Consider the following 23,522-nt stretch of genomic DNA (forward strand, 5'->3'; position numbering starts at 1 on the left):
CACCACTATTCATTGGACCTGCAGGAAAGACAAGAAACATGAGAGGGCAAAGCGGTTCTTCATTCTCTGTTCAAGCAGAGATAATTTCCCACCAGTAGCTTGTTAGAGTCCCCATATGGACAGAGCCAGTGTGTCCATTAGACAGCATGAGGCAGCAGCTGCCTGGAGCGTGGCTCTGGGGGGAGGGCATCGGTTTTGACGCTTCCGCCTGCCCTCGCTTCCTCAGTGAGGGAAATAGCAAGCTCAGCAGAAAGAGGAAATAATGGTGATAGGAAGTGATGGCATCATCATAAACCCAGATTTCAGTAGAGTTTGGGTACAGCTCACCAAAAAATTTGAGAAAGCAAACTTTTCATTTCATTATTAGAAGCTCTCCCTCTCAGTTTTGAACCTCAGTGGTATATCTACAAGCAGTTTGAAAATGAAATATTCCAGGAATAATGAAGAACACTGTAAGATTTTTATCTTCCCATCAAAAATGCTTTTTATGCTAATTAACAGATGGCATATCAGATCAAATAACATAAGAAGCTTAAATGAATTCCTGAAAGGTTATTTTTTTTAAAAAGGTAAATCATCACTTTATAATTTGAACAAGGAAAATAATTAATTCATTGCCGTCCAAGAATGTTTCTTATCAATGGCCAAAGAGAATTAGCAAATTAATAGCACAGAAGGAATGCAATTTTTAAGCAGCCTTCTGTGAACAGTAGTATCCTTCTATTGTCTCTGGAATGTGAAAAACAATGTTATCTCTACATTTTTCAATTTTCAGTGCAAATGAAGTTTTTAAAGGAAAATTTATATAAGAAAAAACAAAACAAGAAAATAATAAAAACCACATATTATCAACATAAAACAAGACTTAAATAACAAATCATAGTAATTATAGTAATTATTTCAAATATGCACCTACAAGATGCATGCTGGAGCACTTCACCACCATATTTGATTCTTAATTGATCATAATACATACATTCCATTCATGTTGTGCTTTTAATAGTGTGTTGCAGAATTTTTTTCCAATTCATGAATAATTATATATTGATAGATAAGAATGAATTACTTCTTCACCCAAAGGGTGATTAACATGTGGAATTCACTGCCACAGGAGGTGGTGGCGGCCACAAGCATGGCCACCTTCAAGAGGGGGTTAGATAAAAATATGGAGCAGAGGTCCATCAGTGGCTATTAGCCACAGTGTGTGTGTGTGTGTGTGTGTGTGTGTGTGTATATATATATATATTTGGCCGCTGTGTGACACAGAATGTTGGACTGGATGGGCCATTGGCCTGATCTAACATGGTTTCTCTTATGTTCTTATGGACACAATGCAGTTAAGAACCCTTTAATACAGATACCTATTCAGCTTTCTGGAATGTGTGTTACAGTTAACATGAAACTACATATCTGAAAAGTAACTTCTTAGCAGGTATAGTGAACAGAGGTGCTGAAACATTATTGTAAGGAAGATGAATAAAATGGAAAAAGTTAAAGCATTTGTTTTCTTGTTGAATGAATTTATACAAAAAATTATGCTAAACTGAAAAAGACAACTAGCCATTTTGTTTTAATTCGTCCTAAAAACAATGTATTAAAGCATAATAAAATTAGCTCATTCTAAGATGACCCCACATCGGAGTCAGGAAGCAATTTTTCTCCAGGCCAGTTTGGCAAGGGATCCTGGAGGTTTTTTGCCATCTTCTGGGCATGGGGCAAGGGTCACTGGGGATGTGTGTGTGTGTGGTGGGGGGGAAGATATTTGTGAAGTTCCTGAATTACGCAGGGGGTTGGGCTAGATGACCCCAGAAGTCTCTTCAAACTCTATGATTCTGTAATCAATGGAATTAGTTCAAAGATGCTCCTATAATGTAGCATTGAGCATTCCTTTCCAAACAAAAGAAAAAACATTTCAAATGCCCAGTTAATTTGATTTTTTGATGATGATGACTGTAGAAAATAACGATGAATTAATCTTATTTGTTCATTCATTTCCAGAAGATTGGTGAGTTCAGGGACATCAGAGCAAGGGGGAAAATTTCCTTCTTTTCAGCCAATATTGAGTAGAGGCTACTTGGCACCATTATGTTTGTAGTGGCTTACAGGAAGGCAAGAAGAGAATTTAAGTCACCAGCCAATAAGTCATCCTGAGGACTACATTTCCCAGCATCTAGAGAGACAAAGAGTCTTGGATGTTGTCTAGACTCCTGGAGATACAGGAATAAATTCTCTTCTTACCTTCCTGTAAGGAATCACAAACATAATGGTGCCAAGTAGCCACTACCCAGTAGCATAGTAATTGCTGGGAGGGGAAGGGAGAGCATGAAAATGACTATCTGTATTAGCAACTATAATAAAAATTGTGCTTTTAAAATTGAAACAGTTATTCATCTTTAGTAGAATATGCATGAGCTGCCACAACCCCTTGCTTTCATTATGTATGAGAGATGAGAAATGATTACATATCGTATCAGAACTTTTATCATCAGTATATCTAATTATCAGCATGGCTATATTTGTGGATACTTAAATCCAGAGACTGAAGCTGTAAGCAGACAAGACAGCTTTCCAAGGTTTCCAGAAATATTCTGAAATCTAAAAATTAATAAAGTGGATGGGGGTAACACCCCCAAATAACAGAAACTGTGACTGTAGTTTTCAGAAACAAATGCCCTCTGTAGCTGTTGCTAGACAACCACAGCCGTATTGACAGTGTTCAGACCTTGGTTTTTGTCAATAAAAGGCAAGGGGAGAGGCCAGGGCCCTTTCTTGGGCTGTTATGTTTTTTGAGGGAGGACTCATGAGGACCAGGCCTACTAGCTACCACTGGGCTGCTTAAACTGCCTGACTTGCATGACTCACCGAGGTCCAGCAGCTTGCTATTGTTCACCAGCAGTCACTCCATGAAATCCTGTGAGGTATAGTGCTTACAGTTTCAGACTATGATCTGAGAGACCCAGGTTGGAATCTACTATGGAAGCTCACTGGGTGACCTTTGGCCAGTTACTAACCTCACAAGGTTGTTGTAAGGATAAAACAGAGGAGAAGAGAATAATAAGCTACTTAGATCCTAGAAGGGTGGATTATAAAGGAAGTAAGTACATAATAAATATAGCTGAAGATGAGGGACAGATAAAAGTTGGTGGGTGGAGAGGGAGAAAAGGTAGCTGGAAAAGTCAGGATATGCAGGTTGTCAGGAGGAGGGAAAGAAAAAATAGTGTGGGGAAGGGGATACAGGGGAAATGAAGTGCCTCCTGCAAGTCTTGCCATGCAGCTGGTCCTGGCAGCTGGTACCATGCTACTGGGCCACAGTTTTCTGGAGTAGAGGCTGCCAGATGGTCAGAAAAATAGAAGGAAAAGCTTAAGATGGGGCAGATAAAGGTAGGTTGGCATGGACAGAAGGAAGCAGGAAAAGGGAAGAGGCTATGGGGACTCTCAGGCAGGAGAAAAAGGAAATGGTGGGGGAGGGAAAAATTACACCACCTGTAATCGATGTGGGTTCCCTGCTTGTGTGTTATATTAAGACTTGTGCTTCTTGCCAACACTGCGTGGTCTCATGTGAATTTCTTCCAGGGGAAGTGCATGCATTAGTCATGTATATTTCCTCTGTTGCTACTTTTTAAGAACTTTCAGAATGGCCTTAAAGTGTGTGTAAAATGTGTGTTTGAATCACTATATATGTATCTGAGAGTGTGCAACGCTGGTAAGAGTTACTGTTATTTAAAGATGCCAACATGGGACATGATTAGAATGCCAATGAAATTTAATCAAGACTGACTGAATTAAAGAGCAGACACATCATTTCAATTTATCTGTAGACAGCATTTCTAACTTTGACATTTGAAATAATAGGAGTTCACCGTTTTAAAAAAGCCAGTTGTCATCTAAGTGGCATTTTGTTTTTATGAATACTTAGATCATTGTAATCAATCTGGATGCTTGGCTTTGCAAGAGACAAAACTGTTAGCACTTGTTTCATGCAAGGTAATATTACATAGATGAAATTTGCACTTTGGACTTGTCAATGTTGTTTGTTCCTGAATGTGGCTTATTCAGCTGGTAGCTTAAACCAGTGGGAATTTTCAGCCTGACAGTTCACTAACCATTCACTAAGTGATAGAAAACTTGGAGCAGTACAGTATTTAAAAAATGGAATACACTTTAAAAAAATGATATTCTTTCAATTTAATATAAAGGATCCTCCCCCCCTTCCCCCAATATTATATTTTCTCAGAGAAATATCTATGGAAAATGGCTTGGGAAAAGGAGAATATTTGAGTTTACAAAAGACTGCTCTTCAGGTTTTTACAAAAACTTTCCACTGAATGCTTTGGTTGTTTGTATTGAAATATAGACTGAAATGATAATCATGCCAACCACTTTTTAAAAGGATGTATTTCTTAGCCTGGGACAAGTTATCTAGTACCATTTCTTGATTGCTCATTGACTAATTTCTGAATTTTTCTTCTAGTCTTGTATATTTTTTCATTACTATTCTTCTGGATATGATAAAGGAAAAAGCTTTATTCTTACAACCTTGTTAATTCTCCTCCATTAAGAATCTTGGTTGTCACTGAGCTCTTTTTGCAATTCTGCATATTGTGTTTTATCTCAACAACCTAGTACTGCGGTCCAAGATGAAGAAGTATAATACAAGAGGATAGATAAAATGAATAAATATGTAAAACAACGTTACACTAAAAAAAAATCCCACAATCAAAATAAATGTCAGTGTTCAAAAATACTGATTCATAGTTCACGTAAATAAAAGAATTGGGGAGATCCCCCTATGTATTAGTTAGAGATCTCCTACATTTCAACGCCAACCATCCATATTTAGCAGCTTTGTCTGATATATCCTGGCTCTTATCAGAAAGCATTTTAGAGAGAAATAGAGCTCTGTGTCTCCCCACATCTGAAAGCATGGGCATTATGCATACGATTATACAACTTACAGTCAAAGATAACTTGTGCTATTGTTTCTGTTTTCTCATCAATTCAGGGACATAATTGTTTTGTCTCTCGAGATTTTTAAAAATATCTTTCTTCAAGGATTGCAGAGGGCAAAGCATCCCAGCACATTAATGTAAAAGTTCTCCATAGTTTGCCAAATTATAAAGATAAGATATAGGTGTTCCCTGTTCATAGGACTTGAGTCAAATAGGAACTTTTAAATTCCATTTATATCATGTTGTCTCTCAATGTCAAGTATTCTTTGTTTCACCACCATTTTGGCTTGATCAAACCCATACTTAACAATAGGTGTTGCAATAAATCATATGAAGCTAATTTCCTACTCAACAGTCTAGCCCAAGGTGGAGTACAAGTATCGAGCAACATTAGATTAATAAGACCTTGATTGGAAAAAATTAGCTTTAACTAGTATGATATTGCTGCCATCCATAATCTGGCCTCCATGGTTACGAAACCAGTATCCAGTTGAATTGCAGTATTTGTAACACTGGGAGGAACCTGGAAGATTCCTCTCGGAAATTTTGATTGTGTTATCTTCATCAAATTATAATTTGACTTAATTTTAAACAGGGCTCCATATGTGAGTTGGGCTAATGGTTTTGCAGTGAATAAACTGAGACCAGCTGTCAAACATCTACCTCCTTTTGTCCAGAACATTTTTTTGATTGCTCCAGCAGACCTTTGGGCACTCAAGGCGCCATGGGTAATGTGAGTGTTGTTCAAACCTGTTGCCTGAAAAACCATGCCAAAACCAATGAACTTGTTCTATGCAAATTGAATTCAAATTCCGTAAGTGAATTTGAGGTTTTTGTGCAAAGACCGTTATTTTTATCTTTGCATAGTTGATCTCTATGGTATTGTTCTGGAAGTATTGTGTGTGTGAACACATAGCTGTCTTAAATCCAACGTGGGTCTTGGAGAGGACAACTGCATTGTCTGGATAAAGAAGCATGGGAATATGTCTATTCCCAAGCTTCAGTGGATTGCATTTTATGTTATTTAAATAAGATACCAAATCATTGATATATTAGTTAAAAAGAAGGGGGGCAATATACAGCCCTGTCTAACTCCCTGTGTTATTTTTATCACACTTGTATGACCTCAGGGACAAAATCTAACCTGTATGGTGTTGTTTTCGTGCAGGTCTCAAATAAGATATAACAGGTGTCTATCAGTAGATGTAGATTTTAATTTTTTTCCATAAAATGGGTCTGGAGATGGAGAAAGCAGCATACAGTGACACTGTGGAGTTAGAGGAATATTTTGCGATCAAATGGTGTAAGATCACACATTGATCTAGAATTGAATATCCCTCTCCTAAACCAGCCCATTAATCAGCCAGGCATCCCTCCTGCTCGATCCAGTCCTTGAGTTTCCATTGGAGATGTTTTGTATACAGCTTGCTTATAATACTTAATAGGCCAATTGGTCTGTAACTGATAGATCCGCCTTTGTTGCCCTTTTTGTAAATAGGAATTATAACAGCTGCCCCCCCCCCCCGGTCTCTTGGAATTCTGCCTGTGTTATCTATTGCTATAAATCAGAGATGGGAAACCTTATTTCTCCCAAGGGCCATATGGATATTTATAACATCATTCGCGGACCATAAACAATTATCAACTTAAAAAACAGTGCTCCACCGAGGGAGAATGATTCAGGCCAGCAAAATTAATGCAAATAATTGTTTTTCTATTTGAAGTCATGTGGGAGGAGCCTGATCTGGTGCGCACACACACACACCCGGCCCATCACTCTAGGCAAATGCATAGGTCCAGGGCTTTTTTGTAGAAAAAGCCCAGCAGGAACTCAGTAGCATATTAGACAACATCCCCTAATATTAGCATATTAGGTCACACACTCATTAGCATATTAGGCCACACCATCTGGGATAATCAAGTGCAAACTGAACTGTGACAGTAACTTTTCCGGGCCCTGCAGCAATTCTGGCCGGCCAGCCAGGCCCCAGGGAGGCTGCCGTACAGTACATCTGGGCCCTGTGATCTCTGCCTGGCCCTGGGGAGACTGCTGCACAGTGTGGCTGGGCCCCACGATCCTTGCTGGCCAGCCAGGCCCCAGGGAGGCTGCCACATGGCTTGGTTCAGCCCAGCAATCCCCGAGGGCCACACCAAATAACCTCGCCCTTGGGATGGAGGTTCCCCACCCCTGCTGTAAATAGCGTGAGGAGCTGTGGGGTGTGAGGAGCTGTGGTAGTGAAGCTCTGCAATTACTATCAACTTCTACACTCTATTTTCATTAACTTCTTACTTCCTGCAGCCTAGAGTGCTGGTACAATCTTTAAGAACTTGAATAATTATATGGAGGCTGTTTCCGTGAGCTGGGACTTGCGAAATTAATTAAAACTTCTGCTATCACAGCCTGGCTAAACTGCAAAGGACCAGAGCAGCCGCGGCGTTGGGCTGAAACTTACCCGACCCACCCGACTTCTGTTCGGGAGGCATTGGCGCCAGCTCTCACCTCCACCGAGTGCAAAGAGAGGTCAGAAACGAGGGGTGAGGTGCTTAGGGACGTTGCAGTAGCAGTACAGGGTGGCTGTACCCTGAAACCAAAATCTGCCAGACGAGCCTGGAGGAATTCAATGCCAGCAGCTACGGACGAGAGATGCTGCTGGATGGGCCTAGCTGCACTTTGAGGGGACAACGCAATCAAGGGGCCCCACAGAAACATACTCGACCCTCTGTCAGAGAATGCTGGTGGTGGTTCCTGCTGGGTCATGCTTGCAGCCGCTGAGGGCCGGTGGGAGACTGAAGATGGAGGTGGTGGAGTGCTTGGGGCGCAGCGGCAACATGACAGGGCACATGGGGGAGCAGCAGTATGGGGGGTCTGGCCCCTACAGGTATGATCTACTGGATGAAGCCCTGTGAACCCAGTACAAACCGCAGATGCTATCTATAGGACGCTGACCCCATTTTGCACTGTGACTGTACTTTAATCATCCAGCACTTAAACATCTAGTACTTGCACTTTGGTGCACTCTATAGGAAGTTATTAACTATTTGTTTGACCCTATTGTATTATTAGATCTGTTTAGTGTTAATTGATTGTACTGACTATTTGGTTATTTATTTATTTAGACTTTAATTTAATCTGAATAAACTGGGGAAGGTTATAATCGATTAATTAGTGGTATTAGATTTATTTAAATTGAACCATTTAATTGCTACAGTATTTAAAGTTGGTTTTGCTAATTAATTGGGGGTGATTAATTTGTGGGGTGATTGTTTAGATCTTGCAAATAATTGGCTAAGTTAATAAAATTGTAGTTGGGATCAATTTAATTGTTGAGTTTAGTTAGTTTAATTAGTGAATCTAGAAAGTAATTGTTGAGAACATATAGAGTGAACAGAAGAGATTTAGATTAGATTAGTTTGGGGTATATGCTGGTTGGATCATCTTGGCCCGATAACACTGTGTGGGGAGGATTATGTTTGGGTCAGGGATTCCAGTTATATGGAGGCGGGGGAGATATGACAATGGGTCCAGGTCTTTGTGTATTGGAAGAGGCCAGAGATATCGGGATGCTCAGACCTCTTCCCACCTGCGTCCCATCCCAAGGCATGTCGGTTGTGAGGCTAGGACAAATTACTCGGCTCTGACATTGCCTGTACAGGCAGGCAGTCGACCAATGCTGCGTACATTGCACTGGTTACCAGTTGAGTACCGGATCCACTTCAGGGTTTTTTGACATTCAAAGCTACGTGGCCTGGAACTGACATACCTGAGGGACCGCCTCTCCCAATATGAGCCCCGAAGGCAGCTACAATCTGCCCATCAACATCTTCTTGTTATCCCTGGCCCAAGGGATGTCCATCTTGCCTCAACCAGGGCCAGGGCTTTTTTGGCCCTGGCCCCATCCTGATGGAATCACCTCCCAGTGGAGATATGGGCCCTACTGAATCTGTTACCTTTCTGGAGGGCCTGTAAGATGGAGATAGATAGATAGATAGATAGATAGATAGATAGATAGATAGATAGATAGATAGATAGATAGATAATTTTATTTATATCCCGCCCTCCCCGCCGGAGCAGGCTCAGGGCGGCTAACAACATCATTCAAATTTCCATTATACAAAAGACAAAGTTACATTTAACATTAAACATTAACATAAAAATTCTGATAAGTTTAAAATTAATTAATTAAATTGATAAAAGTGCTAATGCTATTTGTTTTTTATGATGGCGGTAATCATTAGCTGTTCTGCCAGGCGGTCGGCTGAGGTGGGCGGACGCCCCCTGCCCTGTTGCCTATACCATCGGCTGTCCTCCCCCACAGTGGTTGGAACTTTGGTATCTGGGCCACTATCTCTACCCTAACCTGTATTATGAGCCCGCCACCTATGTCATCTTGTATTGGGCTAAGTCATTGTTTTAACTGTATTTATTGATTTTATTGATTTATTGGTTTTATTGTACTGTATCTGTTTGATTTTATGTGTATGTGATCTGCCCTGAGCCCATTTGAGATAGGGCGGAATAGAAATTAACCAAATAAATAAAATAAATAAATAGTACTGCTAGGACAGGTGCCCACTAATCTATGTTTTGTTATATTAGCTCAGGAGGGATTAAGCCAACACCTGAGGCTTTGTTTGCCCAGTCTTAGAGTTTCTATAAGATTTTTCACTTCTGCAAGATTCACTAGTTGCCTTTTTGGAAGGGTACTGGAAAACATTTGGAGGACAGAGCTCCCAACTTATGGGGCTCCTTGCCAGGCCTTGGCAGAATTTCTCCAGAGCATTCAGGAGCAGCAGGATGTCACTCGTGTCAGACTAACCCAATCTCCTTTTTTGAGAAAGTTACTATCTTGCTGGATCAGGGGAATGCTGTAGACAGCCTTGATTTCAGTAAGGCTTTTGATAAGGCTCGACATACTGTTCTTGTTGACAAGCTGGTAAAATATGGTTTGGATCCTGTTACTGTTAGGTAGATCTGTAGCTGGTTGCCAGATTGAACCCAAAGAGTGCTTGTGAATGGTTTCTCATCCTCTTGGAGATGAGTGACAAGTGAAGTGCCTCAAGGAGCTGTCCTGGAACCTGCTTTGTTCAACATCTTTATAAACTATTTGGATGAAGGAATAGAGGAAATTCTTATTAAATTTGCAGATGATACTGAATTGAGAGGGGCCGCAAATACAGTAGAAGACAGACAGGATACAGGATGATCTTGACAGGCTGGAAAACTGGACTAAGACAAATGACATGACTTTTAACAGGGATAAATGTAAAGTTCTGCTTTAAGGCAGGAGAAATCAAATGCATCGTTATAGGATGGGGTAGACTTTTGGCAGTATTATGTGCAAAAAGGATCTAAGGGTCTTAGTGACACTGAACAGGAGTCAGCAGCAGTGCGATGCAGTGGCCAAAAAGGCAAATTCAGTTTTGGGCTGTATCAACAGAAGTATAGTGTCCAGATCACATGAAGTGATGGTATCGCTTTATTCTGCTCTGGTAAGACTTTAGCTGGAGTATTGTGTTCAGTTTTGGGCATCACAATTTAAGAAGGATATAGACAAACTGGAACATGTCCAGAGGGGGGCAATAAAGATGGTGAGGGGTCTGGAGACCAAGTCCTATGAGGAAAGCAGCTGGGGATGTTTAGCCTGGAGAGGAGGCGGCTGAGAGGTGATATGATCACCATCTTCAAGTACTTGAAGGACTGTCATCTAGAGGATGTTGCCACAGAAGGTCAGACCAGACCCAGTGGGTTGAAATTAAATCAAAAAAGCTTCTGGTTAAACATTAGGAAGAACTTTCCAGCAGTTAGAGCAGTTCTTCAGAGGAACAGGCTTCTTTGGGAGGTGGTGGACTATCCTCCCTTGGAAGTTTTTCAACAAAGGTTAGACAGCAATGCTAATTCTGAGAGTAGGCAGATCATGAGAAGGAGGGCGAGAAGGGGTGCATCAGTGCTTAGTTCTCATGGTCCTTTCTTACATGCCCAGGGAAATGCTGATTGGCATTTTGAGATCAGTTAGGAATTTTTCTCCAGGCCAGTTTGGCTAGGGATCCTGGAGGTTTTGCCATTTCTGGGCATGGAGCAGAGGTCACTGGGGATGTATATGTGTAGGGGAGGTATTTGTGAAGTTCCTGCATTGTGCAGAGAGTTGGACTAGATGACTCTGGAGGTCCCTTCCAATTCTATGATTCTGTGATTCAAACTGTGTCGTTGTTAGTGCCAGTGCTTCTTGTCACAACTGTAAATATAAAACTCATGAGGGGAGCCACCACCTGCCACCAGTTCTCCTCTGCCCTTTAATTAAATTAACTTTAACTTTAATTAAAGTAACCAGTGCCTCCCAAAGAATTTAAATGCCCCCCAAGTTAAGAATTCCTGGCTATGAGCCCATACTGTGTGTCTCCTGCATTGTGAAATGGTCTGCCCTAGGCCCCCATCTTTCTATTATTTCATAAAATGTGCAAAAAACATATTGTTTAGGAGGGTATTCTTGTAGAAGGAGCAAAGCTGTAGTCATGGCCATAGCCAGGATTTTAAAAGGTGGGGGGCTTTTTAAAAAGTCAGGGGGCACCCTTTCCCATCCACTGCAGGGCTTGTCACTTCTCAGAAGCTTTGTAGGATAGGGGCAAAAGCTGGAGGCTCTGAATGTGACCAAATTGAGACAGCCAGCTCTAAAACTTTGGAGTGAAGAGGGGACTGCACCTTTCGTGCTAGCGGGGGGGGGGGGGTCCTTCCACCCCCTCTCTCCCACCCTGGCACTTTGCAGCCAGCAGCTCTATCCATACACCCTGCTCCAACCCATTCCACATGGCTTCCTCTGCCTCCCTCCTCTCTTCCTGTTGCTTTTGCTGCCACAGTGAACTGTGCCCTGCTCAGCTCTCTTGGCTCTGGCTGCCACTGATGACGCTTTGTCGGCTCAGCCATGGCAAAAAGAAACTAAAAAAAGCAGACTGCGTGCTGGAGGTCCCCTGGAAGTCGGGGCCCCCCCTGCCTGGATGTCAGGGGGCAGTGCCCCCACAGACTCCTCTGTGGCTACAGGCCTGGCTGCAGTGCAGTAGTACAGTTCAGGAGGTAACTTTTAGTAGGAATAAAGTCATTTCTTACACTGATTGACTAGTTGCCTTAAAGATAACATGTTTGCATAGTGCAATGATTGTCCTGTTACATTAAACAGATATGCTCGCATGCATTCTTTGATTTTTAGCTTCTGTTTTACAATCCCAGTCCAACTGGAATCTGGGGAATCTTTGCTGTAGATTCAAATGTTATCATTTTGTAGTAAGGTAATCGATTGAAAAGGGCTTTTAAAAATCATTCTTGTAATTGGCCTTGGGTCCTAGTGAGAAAGGTGCACTGTAAATATAATATATAATCATGGCTAGGTGAACCACCTCTTCATGGCTAGGTGAATCAGTCAGGGAGAAGAGATGGTTGCAGATATCCAAATGCCCAGACATGAAATTCCAGAGTTCTTCATGTGCTTTAACTAGCTCTGCAATTTATGACCATTTTAGGAGATGGAAAGGTGGTTTAAAATATGCTAAAATAAAAGAGTTATTGTTATTCTATTTTAAATATTTCATCTTTATTGGTAGCATATTTTCCCTTATTGCCTTATTCAGTAGTGGCATAACAAATTAGAATTATTATCCGTTAACTGGAACTTTTGTACAGCAGAACAGTATAGTTATTACTTACTAGGAATAAGACCTGTTGTAGAGACCTGTCCTCCCACATACCCAAGGTGACAGATTTCTGTAGGGGAATTGATCTGACTTCATCTTTCCATCTCCTCCCCCCTCCCTGCAGTCTTTATCTAGGAAAAGTACAGCCTTTGTTCACAATGAGGACCAAAGGAAGTGGCTGGTTTGCAGGATAGAGTCTATAGCATTGTACTTATCTGAGGTTCCACTCCTCTTCAAACCCCACCTTTCCAGTCTCCACTCCTCAAATCTCCAGGAATTTCCCAACTTGGAGTTGGCAAGCCTATCTCCCTCCCTTTATCTGCCCCTCTGACTTCTGCTTTCCCTCTCCTCCTCCCTCCCTGCAGCCTCTACCTAGGAAAAGACTGTCTTTCTCCACATTGGCAGGGGGGGGGGGGAACCAAAGCAGATTACATCAGTCTCCTGTCCACCTTTTGATCTGCACAACAACCCTATGAGGTAGGTTAGACTGAAAGTCTGTGACTGGTCTGAAATCACCCAGTCAACTTCCACAGCAAGAAGCTGAACCTGGCAAACTGCGCTCTGAAGCCCTAGCTCCTATGCCACACTGGCTATCATAGAGAGGCTGCTGCTGTACAGTAGCAAGCAGCCAGGCCTAGGGTAGTCAACCTCCAGGTGGAGACACCTGTGTTCCACAATCGTATTCACAAGGAATTTTTTGAAAACATCTATTTCTTAAAGAAGTTGCTATCCAAACTTAGTATTTACTTCAATTAATATCACTTTTATGATTTTTCGCTTTTAGCATAATATATGACAATTTTTAGGCAATAACACCCAATTTTTACAAATAGTTCATATTTTAAACACAAAATCATAACATGAACATAAAGAGAACACTGAAGAGTCCACCAAGGCAAAAAGCCTATAGATTTCTTGCTTGTTACGTAGACCTCTTATTTCCTCTGTTGACGTTGTTTATATCAATATGTTAATCAGCAACGATGTAGCAAAATGATAATTGTGACTGAAACAAGGTTCAGAAGTTCTCCAAAATTGTATACAAAGTTGCAAGGAAGGCAGGACTCACAGACTGAGTTGAAGTATATGGGATAACACGTATTCTAGATAATCACGTGTTTCGATGTCCACTTCTTCTTGATCACAATAGTTCAATTTTTGGAACTATGACAAAATTATACAAAGATAAATAACAATATTCCATGCAAAAAGTTCCAATGAAATATGAAAGAGAGAAAGAGGCTTACCCAATGCTCAAACAGCTATACATGCAGTAAGTCAATTGCTAAGGCCGCATTAGCGGTTCTCAAAGCGCTAAGCATTTGAACCCGATTTTTAAAGCAACACAGAATGTTAGACTTTTAATCATTAAAGGAGACTACCCCAGAATTTTGTTTTTATAAAAAGGATTTTAAGTCTAAGACCGAATTCAAACCAGAAGGAGTGACGGTATTGAACTTCTGAATAAAATAAGACTACTTCTGCAAGAGCAATCTATGCGTATCTGTGATGTCAAAAGAATTTCTTTGTTGTAACTTGTATATGATGCCGCACTAAGTTCTTTCAGATCATGATTACAACTTAAAATATGACTAACAATCAGAGCCTCCATTACCTTTGATTTAACGCGGGAAAGAAGCTCCAAGAAACTGACTTTAAAAGGACATTTAGTGGACCCTATGTAACATAAAGAACAGCCGCAGCATAAATAATAAATAACCTTAGAAGACTCACAATTTGAAAAGTGTCTTAGATGCCATGTGAAATCATTTATAGACGCTTCATTAGATTGGTAGTATAATCACAAATAGTACAGCCCTTTCCGCATTTAAAGTGCCCAGGGAGAAGATGCGGTCCCAATTCTTGTTTAGAAAACAGATCAGAATGCACTAATAAATCTTGAAGATTATGTCTACTTTTCCACACCACCTTGGGAAAATCCATACCACCTAATGAGGTCTGGACCATATGCCAATGTTTACGTAAAATATTTACCAATTGCTTAAATGTTAGTCTTATGGAAAAATCTGGATGGAGTAGAAATTATAATTTAACCCTTTCTCAGATTCAAGCTTTGAAAGATAATATGTTTATGATATATTGCTGTTTTCTGTATGCTGTAGAACAAACAATTTTTGTAACATCTAAAGAGCAGGAAGCAATATCAGGAAGTAACACAAAGCTGCAATCCCAAGCATGACCACTGGGTGGCCATCTCTCTCCCTCTCCCTCCCCTTTGCCTATCTGGCAACCTTAGGAAGAAGAAAGAAAGGAGACAGGAAGAAAGTTGATTCATTTGAAATGTGTTTTTGAAAGATAGTTTTACAAACACAGTGGACCGCCCAAAAGACAAACAAGTGGGTTCTAGATCAAATCAAGCCTGAACTCTTCCTAGAAGCTATACTGACTAAACTGAAACTATCATACTTTAATAACCAGGGCTTTTTTTGTAGCGGGAACTCCTTTGCATATTAGGCCACACCCCTCATGTAGCCAATCCTTCAAGAACCGAAAAGGGTTCTTAGTACAGGGGCTACTGTAAGCTCCAGGAGGACTGGCTACATCAGGGGTGTGCGGCCTAATATGCAAAGGAGTTTCTGCTACAAAAAGCCCTGTTAATCACATTATAAGAAGACAAGAGTCACTGAAAATCATGATAATATTACGAAACATCTCTTCCTCCCTCCTAAATCTACTTTGAATTACTCCTCAAAATTTGAACATGCTGTCTTTGAAAATAATTTTCTACTACAGCAAAACTGTTTTCTGACAGCATTAGTAGGCCCATGCCCTTTCATAATGTGGAGGGGGAGGACTTTCCTATGGCACCTAGAAATGTTTCTTTACTTATAGAATTCAAGTTATATTTAGTAGTAAGTATGTAACTAATTTGGATTATATAATTATTGCATTTTTGTGTGTTTTTATAGCCTTGTTAAACATGGTGATGCATGCTTCAAGCCAGATGAGTGTCCATGTTCTTGGAAAGGGAAAGAATACTTTCCTGGAGACAGAGTAGTTTCTTCATGTCATACCTGGTGAGTGGAATGTTTTAAATCTAATTTTTAGAAATTCAGTTATACTTTTAATGAATCTGAATTACTGGTTTTTAGTATTTAAATTATTGTATTTCTGTGGCTTTTATTTTTATTGAAGTATCTCAGCATAGAGTTGTTGTTTTTGAACAGCTGAATAATAGTTCTAGCAAGTGATGGGTAGCAGTGGTTAAAAATTGGAATACACATTCGTGTAATGGATAAGAAGCTAATCTTCCTTCTTGAAAGTATATATTTAAAACTACACAGGAGAGGTTCATTTGGAGAACTATTCATGCATTAATGATAATAATTCCCCAGACGCATAAACCAGTGCATTTTTGTAAACAAAGGTGCCAGTACTCACATAGGGTTTCGCTAGTTTCTACCAATTCTACTCAAGGACTTGAAAGAGTCACAGAAAAAGGTGCTAGTACTGCTGTGAGTATCATCACAATAATGCCCATATTCTGTAGTTTACTTCACAGTCTTTCATGCATGTGCATGCTTTTAATATGTATCCCAGTCACATTTATTTAATTAAAACATTCTCTATATATTTTTTTTTCATATTTTGAACTGAAACAAAGCACCCTGAAATCATACATAACATGTTTATGATATATTTCTGTCTTCTGTATGCTGTAGAACAAACAATTTTTATAACATCTAAAGTGTAGGAAGCAACACCAGGAAGTAACACAAAACTGCAACCTGGTACTTAACACTCAGTATCCCGTCCACTCCTTATTTTAGTCAGTTTGGCACATTTATTTCACCTGGTTGCATCTGGGCCTACAGAGCTCTACAGAGCCTACAGTCCAGGCTGCTCCAGTCAGCACTAGTCAATACGTTGTCTGGATGTCTTTGCCCACTCCAGCCTTGTGCTGACTGACTGCCTCTGCCTCTTGTCAGGTCATCAGTATCTGCTCTAGAAGACATTTGTAGCCTTTTGACCGACTGGTGATGCGACTCACAAGCCATCTCTGCTTGGCAGGAAGGTAAAGTGACCCTGGGTTATCTCCCTTGTTTCCCTAGGTCTGAACATGGGTACCTTTCATTGCACACACATGCAAACAGACACCAAATTATTTTGCCTGTAGAAAGACTTCATGAAAGGGTTGCAGTAATGTTCAAATATAATTGTGTTTTAGTTGAGAAGTCTAAACCTGGTCCTCACTAACATGTAGAGTGAGGAGATAGTTATGATGCTATTGACTGAAGTATATAAAACTACCTACATCCAAAAGGAGTATAAAATTAATGTATCATTTATAGAACAAGAATTGAACTTGTTATTACTGAATATCCTTTGAAGCTGAAATCATATTTGTAATTTGAATTGGACTCATTTTATTTTGTTTTCTGTCTTTCTGCTTCAAAAGGGCTGTCAAGTCAGCTACAAATTAAAACATATCTAATACGATCACATCTTATAAACTATAAAAATAACATAATTGAAAACAAAACCAGATGTAAAATTCATGCAAAAATGTAAAAGAAATAATTAAAATAATGGACGGGATCACTGAGGAACATCAAACACTAACAAGGACAGACAAATCTCCCTGGGGAGATTTTTCTAGAGTTTTAGTACCAGTGACCCAGTGTAGATGGATCAGGAGTCAGGACTGGAGTGATATTGTCCCCAAGACTGACTGTCCTGACTTCAGCATTCATCAGCAACTGAAGTTTCTAAACATTTCACAGGGGTAGCCTACAGAGAACACATTACAGTAATCTGATCTACAAATAGAGTATGAACCTCAGTGGTCAGATATTTGTAGCTTTATAAATGCTTGTGTTTTTTTGTATACAAATCTACAGGCCATGTTATATTTATAGTACAATGTAATATATTTGTTATGTTTGCATATATGTTTGATTTAAATTTTCAGGTTGCTTTGTTTCTTTCTTACTATTTGTTTGGATATCTTTCCCTTTGATTTAATTTGTTCTGCAGTTCTTCAATTCACTTTTCTAATTAACTAGAATGAACATTAATGGTTTGGGTGGATATGACCATTGATGGATGAATGTTGGCAGGTGAATTGTGCTCTTTTAAAGATTCATTTCTTTAAAAATTCTCACTAGGTATCAGAATTTCAAGGGGATCATACAGGGTCATTTTCAAAATATCCTTTTTTAGCCTTTTTACCAGTCCAGAGCCTGCAAACTCTGCTTGTCACCAAATCAAGAATGTTTGTCCCAGATTATGAACTTCGGATGAAGAATATATATATTATAGGGTTCAACTTAGCCATATTATTAGAAACATGATAAAAGATGGTGCAGTTGTATCAGTTTAAAATGTTTTATGTAATTTTCACGTTTTTTGCATTATTGCAGATGGCTTCTAAAACAGACCTGGTAAATTCTTGGCTAATTGGTGACTCTTAGCCATGACAGTGAAATCAATCCCCATGTTTAGAAACAGAACATCTCTGAATAACAGTTGCTGTAGAGCAGCAGTATATGAAATGTCTCCTTTTCATTTTTTTAAAAAGTGTATATCTATTTAGTGACATTTCAGATCACTTTTTTCTTTTTAAAATTTTAGTTCTTGCAGATTTATTTTCCTGTTGGTAGTTGTGTTTCTTAAATCATTTTTAAAAAAAGAAAATGGTTAAATACCCATTCTACGAAACAAAATTAAAAACCCTCACCCATACATAAACAGGATTGGACAATGCAGCTAAGATGTGCTTTCGTTATGGTCCATATATGCCTTATGCCTGGGAAAAAAGCTAAATCATATTATTATTGGGAAAAAGTCTACTATGCTTTCCTGCTTCATCCACCGACCCAGCACTACTCCGTGCAGTTGCCTGTTCTCTGTGTGTTCCAATTCTCAGCATATATAGATGATTATGCTGAATAATTTGGCAATTACTTTATGTCTCATTAATTAAATGAACACTGTGAATATAACGTGCTGTGAATATGATATAATATAATACAATATATCACATGAACAGAAGAGTATTAATATATTCTTATGTTTCTGATTAAATCTAAACCAACAAAATGAAAAATTAAGCTCTGGGTAAAAAAAGTCAGTTGAAAATATAAAAATATTGGGTTGCTTCCAAACTAAATTTGCAATCAGGAGAATGGAGTTTCACCCCTCCCACTGAAACCCACTGATCGCCATGAAATGCTGCTCTTGGGGGATATGGGAATAAATGGTATGTGTGGGATCTACAATTCTGAGGAATGTCATGCGTGAGATGTATAATGAGATGGGGGAATTGGTAGGCATTGCCAGTTTAGTTTGGATCCAACCAGCCACATAGCCAGAAAATTTTTTGTCTCTAGTTTTATAGTCTTAACTACATTACCAAAACATTTTAAGCAATATTATTTTTATTTCAGATATTTAGGACAGATTGGGTTGAATTATAAGGCAATAGTAGCTGCATTTGCAGATTCCTGTCGGTAGAGGAACAGAAGGCAATTTCCACAGGCATTTCCCTGCCCCTGCTGACTCACATGTCATTGAGTCCCCTGAGAATTTATTGATCCCTAGGAACTGAATTTCATAGTGTTCAGTGGGCTGCAGTAGGAGTGGGGAGGTAAGGAGTTCCATTTCACTGTCACTGTTCCACCAATTTCACTGCACAGGCAGTAGTTTCAGCTGATTGGTTGTATGTACAACTAATTTGTTAAGTCAGATGTTTTTTTTAAAAAAATAATTGTGTGTTAAAATTTTCTGTGCAGCTGTAAGTTTATACTTCAAAGGAAGCGTAGAGGGTTTTGAACTCAAATCTTTAAAAAAATATAAACATCGCTTTCTGTTGCTGTATTCTCTTTCATAGTTTTAATTGATTTTATATGTACATAAACCCTAACTTTTGGATTAACACTATGTATTTTAAATGAGTTTGACTAAGTTGGTTACTTTTATTTGTATGGATATGGATTTTCTGAAACATTTCAGTCATATCTGTTTACTATCGAAGTAAGTGTATTATTATTATTATTATTAATTTTTATTTGTATCCCGCCCTCCCCGCCTGGGCAGGCTCAGGGCGGCTAACAACATTCAATAGAACATAATATAAATACAATAATTAAAACACATTAAACACATAAAACACATTAAAATTATAAAACAGCATAAAATTTTTTAAAACAACACTAATCTAGCATATATAGTCTATAACATATATAATCTATAGTTTAACGACAGCAGAGGTGTTCCGGGCGCTGTTACATATTTAAATATTTAATAGTGGCAAGAATCATTGAAGAATCACTTTATTGGATCCTCCGTTCAGTCATCCTCTGTCAACATTCTGAGAAAGCCTGCCTAAAGAGGATGGTCTTGCAGGCCCTGCGGAACTGATCTAAGTTCCGCAGGGCCCGCACCTCCTCCGGGAGTTGATTCCACAGGCTGGGGGCTGCCACGGAGAAAGCCCGTGCCCGTGTGGTCTGTAATTTTGCCTCCCTTGGCCCAGGGACAGTCAGCTTGTTCTTCCCTGCTGACCTCAGTGCTCTTTGGGGCTCGTATGGGGAGAGACGGTCCTTCAGGTAGGCAGGTCCTTGGCCATATAGGGCTTTAAAGGTAATGACCAGCACTTTGTAGCGAACCCGGTATGTAACTGGCAGCCAGTGCAGTTCGCGCAGCCTCGGCTGTATATGCTCCCATTTCGGGAGTCCTAATAACAGCCTGGCCGCTGCATTCTGCACTAGCTGCAGCTTCCGGGTTCGACACAAAGGCAGCCCCATGTAGAGGGCATTACAGTAGTCCAATCTTGAGGTGACCGTCGCATGGATCACTGTTGCTAGGTCCCGGCGCTCTAGGAAAGGAGCCAACTGCCTTGCCTGCTTCAGATGAAAAAATGCCGACTTGGCAGTGGCAGCTACCTGGGCCTCCATCGATAGTGAAGGCTCCAGTAAAACTCCCAGGCTCTTGACCTGGTGCGCCGCTTTCAACGGTGCGCCATCAAAAACCGGGAGGGGTATTTCCCCCCCCCCCCGAGCACCGCGACCCACGCAAAGGACCTCTGTCTTCGTCGGATTCAGCTTCAGCCCACTCAGCCTGAGCCAGGTTGCCACGGCCTGCAATGCCGGTCCAGGTTCCCTGGGACGCAGTCAGGCCAGCCATCCATTAGCAGATAGAGCTGGGTGTCATCTGCATACTGATGACAACCCAGCCCAAACCTCCGGACAATCTGGGCAAGGGGGCGCATATAGACGTTAAATAGCATCGGGGAGAGAACTGCTCCCTGAGGCACCGCACAATCTAGTGTGCGCCTCCGGGAGAGCTCACCCCCAATTGCCACCCTTTGTCCCCGTCCTTTGAGGAAGGAGGAGAGCCATTGTAAGGCCAACCCCTATTATTATTATCATCATCATCATCATCATCTGTTTATTTGTATTCCGCCCATTCCCCATAGGGGCTCAGAGTGGAGTACATGAATAATAAAAACACAATAAAATCAACATAACAATAAAACAGCATAACCGTAAAACCAATTCCAATATATCGTCCAACAGAACAGTTCAGCAGGACCAGATGGCATAACAATACGATGCAGCAGAACAGCACAGTAGAATAGTACAGCAGGGGAGGCCAATTGATCTAATGAATAGATGCCTGCCGCCTCACCCAAAAATCTGGTGGAACAGCTCCGTTTTGCAGGTCCTACGAAAGGCTAGCAAGTCAGGTAGGGCCCAGATATCCATAGGGAGCTGATTTCACCAGGTTGGGGCCAGGACTGAGAAAGACCTGGCCCTGGTAGAGGCAAGACAGGCGTCCCTTGGGCCGGGGACAGTCAAAAGATCTTGGGAGGCTGAACGAAGCGACCTCCGGGGCATATACAGGAAAAGATGGTCTCACAGGTATGTTGGTTCCAGGCCGTGTAAGGCTTTAAAAGTCAGGACTAACACCTTGAAGCAAATCCGGTACTCTATTGGCAGCCAGTGCAGGCCGCGGAGCACCGGTCGCATGCTCATCCGTACAGGTGATGCAGTCCTTACATGTTACATATCCTCACTTTATTATGTGTGAGAACTGTTATTGTGGAGTGAAATCTCAGATTTGCTGCTTGGCTTCTAATTACAAACCAAGCCAGTACATTTGAAATAAAGATTTGAACAAATAATGAAATATCAAATGTTGATTTGTATAGTAAAACAGCTGCCTAAAGAGCAGCGCTGCATAGATTTAATAATACTAATTGGAATGATGAGCATTTGTGTTAGGCCGGTATGTAATAAAAGCCTATGTTGTTGCGAGGGTCTTTATGCAAAATACACATTCAGCATATTGTATATTCATTCATATCAGTCCAGTCTTCCTAAAGTGGACTGTAATGATATCATTGCTGCCTGCTTTTGCTGCATTTAGCCAGGTCCAACTCAGCATTCTGTTACGAATGCAGAAGCATTAGTGTATATACAGTGAATATTCTTAGATGGATGTCTCCATTCATTGCTAGAGAAAGGCAGATTTGGAATGTACCAGTTTGGAATGTACCAGTTTGTTCCCATGAATTTGCGTAATTCACTATAATATATACGTGATCTGGACGTCTAAGAGCACTATTTAAGTGTGAACACCATGGCTTTAGATAAGAGGAAATTGCAGTATCTCAGAGGGCCATGTTTTTACTGCTTTACTGTTGTTGTGTTTTACGTTTTTAACTTTTGTAACTGTTTTTTTTTACTGTTGATTTTACACCCCCCCCCCTCCCCAGCATCTGCCATCATGGCTCATTTGAATGCACTTTCCACCCTTGCCCATCAATGTGTACTACATATGGAGATCGTCATTACAGGACTTTTGATGGACTTTCTTTTGATTACATTGGGAATTGCAAGGTTTACCTGGTTAAGGTGATGTTTATTTTTAAAAAGCTACTTTATTAATTATGTTGAACTTTAGCTTGGGGTACATCTTCTACAGATCAATAGATATTGAAACGTATCTGTTTATCTTATACACAGTCACTTCCACTTAAAAGGGTCTGTAACTTACAATGGGTTGGGAGACTAGCCAAGTCCTTTAAGAATGTGGAAATAAACATGGTTCTGTACCTGTGAAATTTCAGACAAGCCAGTAGGCAATGGAGCAAAGGGTCAAGATTTCCTTTATCATGGCTGCAAAATCAGTCAAAGCAACCAAAAAGTTTTGCCATCAGGATTAAGATGAGGCAACATAAAGGCTCATTGATAAAATACAACTTTATATGTTAGAATACCTATTAATTAGTATGCAGTCAGAAGGATGGATCTAGCAAAAAAAAATAAATCACTTGCTCTGGAAGTCTTGCTCAAGTGGAAATGCTGAGGAAAGTCTATGGTAGCTGCTTTTGCTAAGTTACAATGTATCCCTACTTGCATTTCCACTTGCACAGTTTTCGTTTAGTGATGAGACTAGATCTAGAAAAGGGTACAGTGCTAAGTCTATCTTTCTGCTTGCACATTGCTGGATGCAAGCCAATATATGGGTGCAGTGGACCTCAAACATTCCTAACTGTATCCTGGATTGTTACCAATTGATTTTAAGACATTTTTTTAAAAAAACATGTAGCCAAAAATTTTAAGAGTTATTGAATTGTTAATTATCATTGCCTCGCAACATTAACTTACCTTCTCACCTATAGAAAAAAATTAAACTAGATTTGATACATTTACATTGCACAGTAAAGATCTTTCAGGATTTTTTATCCATTTAAAATACTTTGGTAGTGGCTCTCCTGGCAGTTTCTCCAGGCTTTTCTTTGTTTTGTTTTTGATGAAGTGTTTTTGTGGTTAAGGAAGATACCCACTTGTAAGAACATGAAGCTGTGAGATGTATCAAGTGCAGCTGGGCCTGACTGTGCTGGCAAATGACTGTTGAATGCACCCA

The 23,522-nt window shown here is 40.2% G+C and overlaps 1 protein-coding gene across 1 annotated transcript in view; it reads left to right on the plus strand.

Annotated features, from left to right (window-relative positions):
• Window positions 1–23,522, plus strand: part of OTOG (otogelin) — a 232,290-nt gene that overhangs the window by 82,655 nt on the left and 126,113 nt on the right. Inside the window, exons 24-25 of the mRNA XM_060262032.1 lie at window positions 15,560–15,667; window positions 22,369–22,507. Coding sequence (XP_060118015.1) covers window positions 15,560–15,667; window positions 22,369–22,507 — 247 coding nt within the window. The remainder of the gene's footprint in view (window positions 1–15,559; window positions 15,668–22,368; window positions 22,508–23,522) is intronic.

This window comes from Heteronotia binoei, chromosome 21, assembly GCF_032191835.1.
Source record: "Heteronotia binoei isolate CCM8104 ecotype False Entrance Well chromosome 21, APGP_CSIRO_Hbin_v1, whole genome shotgun sequence".
Taxonomy (NCBI): Eukaryota; Metazoa; Chordata; class Lepidosauria; order Squamata; family Gekkonidae; genus Heteronotia; species Heteronotia binoei.